The following is a 10,346-nucleotide window of genomic DNA, read 5'->3' as shown; positions in this document are numbered from 1 at the left end:
TCGCCGCCCATGGCTGAAATATCCATATTTCCGAATAAATCAGGTTTTGGTGGATTCGAGGTTAAAAATACGTCTAAAACCCTCGCACCTTCGCGGTGAAGGAAAAATCCCATATATAACAGGGCCGTGTTTTTCTAACCCTACTCCTGTCAAGCCGATAATAAAACTGTCAAAATATAAGAGGCTAGAATAGAGGCACATGTTTCGGACTACTAGATATCAAGATAATTTGATTAATCGTGAAGTTTTAATTGATCTGAATTATAGATTGAAGACGTATATGTTGCAAGTTTTAAATTTTAGCATTTCATTTTGAAGCTTAGGCCCATATGTAACGGTCTTTTGACACGAGATTCCGTCTGGTTAATTGAGACAAAATTTTCGAACTCTTCAATACCGAAGGCGCGAAAAGGCGGGTGCCTTGAAAAAATATGGCATCGATATTAGAGTTGGCGCTTGACGAGAAAGTCTGCATAAAAGATATTATAATCTGGCTTTTGTCAAAAAGCAAAGATGTGAGTATCAGGTCAAATCCTTTATTACACGCACTTGGAAACATTTACTCTTGACAATCATTCCATAACTTAAAAAAACAATTCAAGCTGCCCCCTCCCGATACTGACAGTACAACTAACATCACTGTCATGTTATTTAGTCCGAAACATCTGCCCCTATTCCAGTCTTTGATAGATATTTTGACAGTTTTTGTATGGAGTCAGAAGAAAAAGTTACTGTTGAATGTGAATATGATATGTGTATGTAGTGACTTAATATTAAATTACCTTTACAATGACTGTAAATAAGTGTTGGTCATCACCATAACTTTGGTTTGTTGTATCAGGTGCCTCTGTGACCTTTGAAGTTTTTAAATGGCTGATGCGAGATCAGTTTCGTTAAGAAAAACTTTGATGGAACCGGAGACGTGACATAAATGGTGTTGGAGATGGTATGATGGTATGACTCAACAACAAAAATGTTTATTTTTCCAAATTTATCAGGTTTTGCCGATCCTAGCTATCTAAAAAGGCTTGCACCACACCTCCGAATATGTGGAAATTACCCATTTAACAGGGCTTATTTTTTCTGTCTCTACATCAGCCAATATTTGTCTAAGTAGCTATCAGAGGCTGAATTAGAGACAGACATTTTGATCTAATCTGTTACTGTAAGTCAATCATCTAAGATGACATTGTTGCCATTCTCTTCAAGAATTCAAAAAGCATTTATTATTGATAATGTATCATACTAGTCCGAAACATGCTACTGATAGATATTTTGATAGTTATCAATGAGTAGTCAGAAAAATAGGCCCTGTTTTATGGAGAGGTGTTTTTTCCAACAAAATACTGAATAACCTTAACGATGATTGTAAATTAGGGTAGGGTATCACCCGAACTTCCGTTTTATTGATATACATGATTCTGTGGCTTTTGAACCTTTGGTAGCAAACTCAGTTTGAGATAAATTTTGTAAGAAATATCGAAATATATCTGGGTTTGGCGATTTAAAGAAATAGGTTTAATAAACAGTGCGGATAATCCCCACAAAACATTTCTTTTTCTGTTTTTCTGTTTCTATCTAGTCCACAACTTTCAAATAGCTATCAGGGGCCGCAATAGAGGCAGATGTTTGTGTTTAGTATCATACAAGTACTATAGAGTATGTGACTACAGAGAAGTAAGAAATAAGAAACAACTGCCTTATTTACGTTGCTTATCCCATCTTAATCCATCCACTCCAACTGGTAATAGTCTACAAAGCACCAGGCCTTGTTTATGATCTTTTCATACAGTTCAATAAGAGCTTGAGACTTTCTTTAATCAACACATGCTTCAAAAAACCTTACAAACAGGTTATAATTTAGCTTCATCAAATAAGAAAAACATTTCCACAATTTCTTCATACATTGCATACCAATTATTTTGATCATTTTCTTTTGTAGGAAAGCCTTCCCGATGTCTTTAAAGAACATAAGACTGTTCGACAAGAATTTATTCCATTTTTTCTCAACTACTTAAGAGACCAGACTCTTCATTTGCTTCAAAATTCCAAATTAAATGGATCACCATCAAAAACACCATTGTCAAGCCAATGTTCAGATACCAATAAACAGTTAAATAAGAAAGTGAATCCTAACAGTTCCTCTAAACGAATGCAGCTATTTGAAGACAGTCCTTCTGATAATAACAAAGAGTTCTGTTCACCTATTTATTCTCCTGGCAATGAATCTCCTGTTTTTCGTAATTCATCTGAACGACAGAAAAAATATGATCAGAAATTTTTTCAGAGAGGACACAAATCACCCAATATGACTCCAGAGCCCAAAAGTGGGAAATATAAATTGAGTCTTGGTGAATTTATGTCACCAGATCCTGGACAGAGGAGAAAATCTTCTCCCTTCTCAAGTACTAATAAAGACTTGAGAGAAAACTCCCCATCTCCTACTGTCATGATATCAGACAGAGGAAATAAAAGTTCAGGAAAGAAAAGAGCAACATTACATACAATAAGCAAAAATACAAGCTCATTTAAAGAGAAGTCCCCAGTATTCAATTTGTCTGAAAATGATTTCCCTCCAGTTGGTGCAACAAATAATAACAGGTTTGTAACAGTTTTAATCTCATTCAGGTGTTACTATTATCAAGTGTTCAATTTGAAATTATTAGTTTTTTTAAATGATAATTTGAAATAGCATAAATGATCAGTGCATGAGGGTGGGTGAATAATGTCTCGCACTTTTGTTCTGTTGGAAATTTTGTAATTAACTGTGGACTAAATAGATTTCAGATTTCCAATGAGAAAAGCACTTTAGATAGCTCTTTCAGCTGATCAAGCAAAAAGTAGACCCTTATTCCCTAATGATTTTCAACTTCTAAGCTTATTTATTGTACTTGTATATTTATTAGAGATGAGACACCAAAACCGAAGAGAAGAATCAACCCAACTCAGTTATTACCAGATGCAAAGAAGAATGCGGCAGCTAAATTCAAGAAATTAGCTGAGGTTGTAGAGAAACCTGGGAATGCTAATATAAATGGTGTTAAAAGTGATACAGCAATGTCATCAGTTGATGGTGATATTTGTCTTGCTGATGAAAGAGAATTACTAAGGTATATGTTTAGTATTAACATTGAAATGGTGATGCTCACTTTTCGGTTAGTTTCATTGGTGTCAATTTATTACCAGTTAGATACAATTTTGATTAATGGTACAGACCTATGTATATTGGTTTTTATTCAATATTGAAAAAATAAAGTTACACAACATACAGGTATACATGTAACAAAATAGAAACACTGTTCAGTGATTAACAACTACGTGTTGGGGATAGAATGAGGCCCTTTTTTAATAAAGATGTGATAAAGAATTATTAATTAGTAGTATCAGTGATACACAGTATTTGTATATGGGCTTTGTAAATTTGTAGGCATCTAGGCAGTGAATGTTTATTTGGTTTTATGTCTGATAGGAAAGAAAAAGCGAAGAGACTGTCAATGGAATCAATGTCTACAACATCAACTGTCTCAACACCGTCCAAATTTAGCCTGGATAGAAGAACTAGTTGTAGTAGTAATACTGAGTATATAACAGCTTGTCTACATCTTGTAACTCATAGTGATAAACTTAATATCTTGGTTCAACTTTATTCTAGTTGTCTTGATGGTAAGCTCTTTTTGTTCAGTCATTATTGTGGGGTTGCTAAACATCACAGTCTGAAGCTAACGAGCTCCATCTAATGCCTTGACATCATTAGGCATTTCAACTGAACTGTACCTTAGCAAATACAGCCAATCAAAGACCTTATCATAAAAGTTGCGTGTATATCTTATTTGTTCCTGTCTGGCATAATAGACACTTAAATTATTATTTCTTAAAAGGTATTTGAATGACTTTATAATCAACCCTCTCTAGGAAGATAAGTTGTATATTTTTAAAGTATAATCAATTTTGTAGACTTTCAAATAAGAAAAGTGCCCATAAATGTTTTCACAGAGTTTGCAATAGTTTGACATTATGGACCTAAGCAGCCCAAAAATTTATAGATTTGTTTGACTTATATCTAAGTAATTATTTTCAATATCTCATTTCAGAACATTTGTTTCCTAATATCTCTGTAGAATTGTATTTCTTGATACAATTATTGACTTCATTATCAGAAGATATAAAACCTGACACACCTTCTGTAAATATAGGTGAGACAGTTATAATGTGGATTGATAGGCAGCATATTCTTTGATGTTGTAAAGTTCCTAAATGCTGATGTTGTATGTATCACTTTTAAATCTAAGTGGTACAGCAATTGAAGACTCAAGGGAGATAATGTATATAAAAGTTTGATAATTACCTCCCTTGATCCATTGTAGATTCAGAAGATATGAGTTTATTTGTAACTGTACATAATGCTGTATATTTCTCAGTAAATGTTCTGCAAAAACAATTAAAGTAAGTATTTGTAATTGAGTCTTTGTGCTGAGTATGGCTGATTGGGATGTGATATGATTGGGACCCAATCAGTTTACACAAAAATGAACAGGATAAATACGTTTTTAATGAACAACATAAAATAATTTCATGTTGCGTAAAAATTATATACGACTTAAAGACACAAAATGTCTATCATGGAATGATGTATTTATATTACTTGCTGTATGTACTTGCTAAAATATCTATGCTGTAATGTTACACAAATGCACTGTAAAGTAACTGTTCAATTTCAGTTTGCTGAAGTATCTAGACAGAAGTGTTATCAAATTGTTAGCAGAAAATAAAAGACTGGTGGATTTTTCTTCAGAACTGCATTCCAATCTTCTTGAGTTGTACACTAGCTCTTTTTCAGTAAAGGTAAGAATGGTTGTGCATTTTCCAAATACATAAACAACAAATTTCTAGACCAATGTGTCAAAAAATTGCTTATCATTTGCTTTCATTAAGCTAATGAATTTATTACTAAAAACTGTATTATAGAATAGATTTTGATAATTTATGACATTACATTGAACCTGTATGTCACCCTCAAAATATATCAAACTGTCTGTTATGTATTTAGAAATATCCAACTTGTCCCAGATCACCAATAGGTGGTGTATCATTTCAAGCTGATACAGATAACAGAAAAAATTTTCCTAGTGATAAACTATTTCACCAATTTAAAAAACAAAGGTAAGTTTTATTCTTTCTTTAATTCAAGATAGTTATTAAATGCTTATTTCTGTTGGTAGCTATCAAGACATTCTGGCTATTTTCTGATCTATGGTTAAAGGGACATTCTGCTTTTTTTGTAGGTTAAAATTTTAATAAAATCCAGCCGTTAATTTTTAAACGCCAAAACTTTACGTAAAAATTGTTACGTATCCTTTTAAAGTTCATTATGCTTTTTGCAAACTGTTAAAAAACTACTACGGATTTTGAGTAAAATAAACACCTAATTGTAGAGAAATACATCTATGTTTTCTGAAGATTTCAACTAAATATAACAGGCCATTATGAAGCCAATCACTGAAACTAGGTCAGACTGCTTAATTCACAATTAGTACTCTCAGGTTTTAATTAAACCTTTTAAAACAAATTCAGTTTGATCAAGTAGATACATAGATATAAATAGCATACTATAAATAGTTTCAGGTATAATTTACAACGTTTTTTATAATGAAAATGTTTCACTAATAAAGCGGAATGCCTTTTTAATTATTATAGAATTATAGAGCGATAAAGAAATATTAAAACAGAATCAGTTAAATAGGCTGTGTGATCAGACTACTCCCTATTAAGGATTCAATATATTTGCAATGATATAAATACATGTGCATTGCTTCAGATGAAATAATGAATGATCTGGTTAAGCAAGTAGTTCTGAATCTGATTCTTTGCCCAGTGTATTTGTATCACTAGAATTGCTGTGGATTCATTATTACATGCTTAAAAGAATTATATCTTTAGGTTTTGCATATTATATTGATGTGATATTTAATATTGATCATTGTAGAGATATGTTCTATGAATTGATAAGAGAGTGGGAGGAGAAGAGACTGACTACTGGCTGGTCTGTACAGGAAGTTCTAGGAAATAAAATCAGGTTTTTAGTCAATGTCAATACAGATTTAGTCAATCATCTACATTTTGCTAGGCTTTTTCTTTCACAGTTAATATCGGTAAGTTTATTCTTACAAAAATATTTATTTTTTAGATTCATGCATGAAATTTGTTACACTCATTTGTTACACTCATTTGTTACACGCTATTTCTGTTGGATTTTATTCAGATTTGTTTTGGATCTGATAAAAGATTGTTTTAGATGTACTTTGTTGAAGGCGTTTGAGAAAAAATCATGTCATGAACAGGCCTATTGCTCTGTTGTATTCACAAATATAAATATAAAATGCGTGTGTGAAAGTTTTTCTCGTCTGCATCTTTTGGTACCCACGATATTAGCGATTTAGTAAAATTTAATTTAAGAAACAGAAAGATATTCCTCATTGCATGTGGTGAGGATCTAAACAAGGGATTTTGACTCAAGCTAAAGCATTAGAAAACAGTAACGAAACTTTACTGAATAAGAAAATTTAAAAAATAATTAGCAAGAGGTATTTTTCATAAAAGGGAATTCCCAGGAGGAGGTCAGGAGGATATCAATCGTTTTGGATTTGGAGTGAGTGTTTCGGACTTAATAATGAAAAATGTTTTGGATTTGCTGATGTGAATTGTTCTGAGTTTGATAATTTGAATTGTTCTGAGTTTGATAATTTGAATTGTTTTGATTTGATAATTGAAATAGTTTTGGAGATTGTTTTGAATTGGAAAATGAAAATTGTTTTGGATTTGATAATATGGATTGTTTCCAAAGTGATAATGAAAATTGTTTTGAATTTGATAATGAAAATAATGGAATTTTTTTTTCACATGATAATCTGAATTATTTTAATTCAAACAGATACTCATTATCATATCAAAACAATTCAAATCTTTTAAATGTGATTGTTGTGAGTTCTGTTGGATTTGATGAAGTGAATTGTTTTAAATTAGTTCCATAAACATAATTTTGATAAAGTTGATCTTTCTGAATTTGTAGATGTGTAAAGGGGATGGGGTTATTAGAACAGAAGATGATGATAATATTGCTCTATTGGCTCATTTAAAGAAAACCAATCCTGCTAAATTTAAAAAGTAAGTAGTATAATGTTTTCTGCTTAAAATATATAGGCTTAAGTAAATACATGAAACAAGTTCAATAATTATACATAATAGTCTTAATTATAAAAATATTAATTCATGTGATTTGTAGGTACATTTATAAATTATTCTTAAAAATGAAAAAACAAAATATATATTTTGTCTGCATTCCATATAATGTATGATAATGTGATTTATAACTACAGTAATACTTGAATACCACGAGTAAAGTAGGTTAAATTATAATATGTGTCAGTTTGACCTTTTTACTTGACCTATTGAAATAGTTTAATATAATATTGAGATTATATGAGTGACATGGACGGTGAACAAAAAAAACTTGTCAAGCGTAAACAAAGGATGTATTGAGACAACAAAGGTTTATCCCTTATATACTAACATTCTTTGTTTATCAGCCACTTCATTCATACAACTTCATGCTATTGTCATAGTGTGTGAATGACTGGATAACCGGTTATCTTTTCTATTACTATATACACCAGATGTTGAACTGGATACTAGAGTGTAAACTATTAATAGTCAATTGACCTAGACAGGCTATCGAGTTTCTATAACGTTTTAAATTGAAGGATAAAAATTTGGATATGATATTCTTTCATTTATTGCAGGTTAATTAATTTTTTGATTTTTGCGCAGAAAATATCAAAAGGAACTAAATTATATTTAGTACATTTCCGTAATTCTAACATTTTATGTAAATTTTTATGTGAATTATTAGAATTATAGTTTACCTGCCTCTATACCATCTCAATTATTGCTAGAGAAAAAAAGACCTTAGTTTCCAACCTTAACTCAGTATCGCTTCTCGGCCTTTTGGCTAAGATCAAAGTGTAGTATCTGTTCTTATCAGCTTAATATCTGATACGTCCCCCATTGGGGGACTTCGATATTAAACTGATTTTTGGACTTAGGCAAAGAGTTTGGGGCTTGCTCCACCTTTGCCGCGGGTTGGCCTGGTATTGCAGTACTTCCAGGATTGGCCCACTCCCTCTGGGAGAAAAATTCAAAGATAAAAGAGTTTCCCTATTCCTTAATACAGCATAAGACTGTTCCTTATATTATTATATAGGACTTCTGGATCACATCACTCATGCAATTATTATTTGCCTGATTTTACATTCTCTTGTCTGTTATGGTAGTAAACATTTATTACATTATCATACAAATTATTGAGATGTTTGACCGGGTCAGAAGTATAAACCAAGATTAACTCTGACTACAAATCTGCCACTTGGCCAAAAACTGTTGTTCTTCTAGTTATACACAATATTTTAACATTTTACTTGCTAAGATCATTATTCAACTTCTCTTCATCTTAAAGTAATCATTATCAACCTTTCATTTAGTTCATTAGAAATATACATAATCTTTAGTAATTTAGTTAAGTATTTCTTGTTTGAATTTACTTTTATTTCACTTCAAGACAAATAACCAAAGATTGAATGTTACAATAATTGTACTGTCTAGCTAAGTACATGTATACAACTTAAACAATACTGATACCTTTAGGTCAATACTATTTATCATCTTCTCTTTGTTGAAATGATCAGTGGTCAGTACTGTATTATATAACAACTATAGTTAATAGAGAGTATAGACATCATGGTCTTTATCTCTATTGTCACGTGACCTGTTTATTAACTATAGTTTTACTATCGTATACAATTCATCATCTTTATTCTTACAATATCTTTCTACTGATTTCTTCTACCTACACTCTTATTTCTTTATCAAATTTTAACACAAAAATACCAAAATGACCAGATTTCAATTTTCTATCTGATGAAATTTCTATAAATTTATTATTTTTACTTGTTGATTTAAACTAGTCTGTTTTATTGTACCTAATCACCATCTTGAATATTGTTGTTAAAAATAATACCACACTTCTCGTTCCCTTTCTCAGTATCGCTTCTCGGCCTTTTGGCTAAGATCAAAGTGTAGTATCTGTTCTTATCAGCTTAATATCTGATACGTCCCCCATCGGGGGACTTCGATATTAAACTGATTTTTGGACTTAGGCAAAGAGTTTGGGGCTTGCTCCACCTTTGCCGCGGGTTGGCCTGGTATTGCAGTACTTCCAGGATTGGCCCACTCCCTCTGGGAGAAAAATTCAAAGATAAAAGAGTTTCCCCATTCCTTAATACAGCATAAGACTGTTCCTTATATTATTATATAGGACTTCTGGATCACATCACTCATGCAATTATTATTTGCCTGATTTTACATTCTCTTGTCTGTTATGGTAGTAAACATTTATTACATTATCATACAAATTATTGAGATGTTTGACCGGGTCAGAAGTATAAACCAAGATTAACTCTGACTACAAATCTGCCACTTGGCCAAAAACTGTTGTTCTTCTAGTTATACACAATATTTTAACATTTTACTTGCTAAGATCATTATTCAACTTCTCTTCATCTTAAAGTAATCATTATCAACCTTTCATTTAGTTCATTAGAAATATACATAATCTTTAGTAATTTAGTTAAGTATTTCTTGTTTGAATTTACTTTTATTTCACTTCAAGACAAATAACCAAAGATTGAATGTTACAATAATTGTACTGTCTAGCTAAGTACATGTATACAACTTAAACAATACTGATACCTTTAGGTCAATACTATTTATCATCTTCTCTTTGTTGAAATGATCAGTGGTCAGTACTGTATTATATAACAACTATAGTTAATAGAGAGTATAGACATCATGGTCTTTATCTCTATTGTCACGTGACCTGTTTATTAACTATAGTTTTACTATCGTATACAATTCATCATCTTTATTCTTACAATATCTTTCTACTGATTTCTTCTACCTACACTCTTATTTCTTTATCAAATTTTAACACAAAAATACCAAAATGACCAGATTTCAATTTTCTATCTGATGAAATTTCTATAAATTTATTATTTTTACTTGTTGATTTAAACTAGTCTGTTTTATTGTACCTAATCACCATCTTGAATATTGTTGTTAAAAATAATACCACACTTCTCGTTCCCTTTCTCAGTATCGCTTCTCGGCCTTTTGGCTAAGATCAAAGTGTAGTATCTGTTCTTATCAGCTTAATATCTGATACGTCCCCCATCGGGGGACTTCGATATTAAACTGATTTTTGACTTAGGCAAAGAGTTTGGGGCTTGCTCCACCTT

The 10,346-nt window shown here is 31.5% G+C and overlaps 1 protein-coding gene across 1 annotated transcript in view; it reads left to right on the top strand.

The window, feature by feature from the left end:
* Window positions 1–431: 431 nt before the first annotated feature.
* LOTGIDRAFT_238027 (hypothetical protein) overlaps window positions 432–10,346 on the top strand; it is a gene marked incomplete at both ends in the record, with an annotated part of 12,143 nt that continues 2,228 nt past the window's right edge. Inside the window, 10 exons of the mRNA XM_009048759.1 lie at window positions 432–515; window positions 1,943–2,601; window positions 2,907–3,110; window positions 3,428–3,663; window positions 4,092–4,193; window positions 4,365–4,443; window positions 4,719–4,842; window positions 5,048–5,160; window positions 5,984–6,149; window positions 7,067–7,161. Of these exons, the coding sequence (XP_009047007.1) occupies window positions 432–515; window positions 1,943–2,601; window positions 2,907–3,110; window positions 3,428–3,663; window positions 4,092–4,193; window positions 4,365–4,443; window positions 4,719–4,842; window positions 5,048–5,160; window positions 5,984–6,149; window positions 7,067–7,161 (1,862 nt within the window). The remainder of the gene's footprint in view (window positions 516–1,942; window positions 2,602–2,906; window positions 3,111–3,427; window positions 3,664–4,091; window positions 4,194–4,364; window positions 4,444–4,718; window positions 4,843–5,047; window positions 5,161–5,983; window positions 6,150–7,066; window positions 7,162–10,346) is intronic.

This window comes from Lottia gigantea (assembly GCF_000327385.1).
Source record: "Lottia gigantea unplaced genomic scaffold LOTGIsca_128, whole genome shotgun sequence".
In the NCBI taxonomy this organism is placed as follows: domain Eukaryota; kingdom Metazoa; phylum Mollusca; class Gastropoda; family Lottiidae; genus Lottia; species Lottia gigantea.
This window is presented reverse-complemented; position numbering and strand designations above follow the sequence as displayed.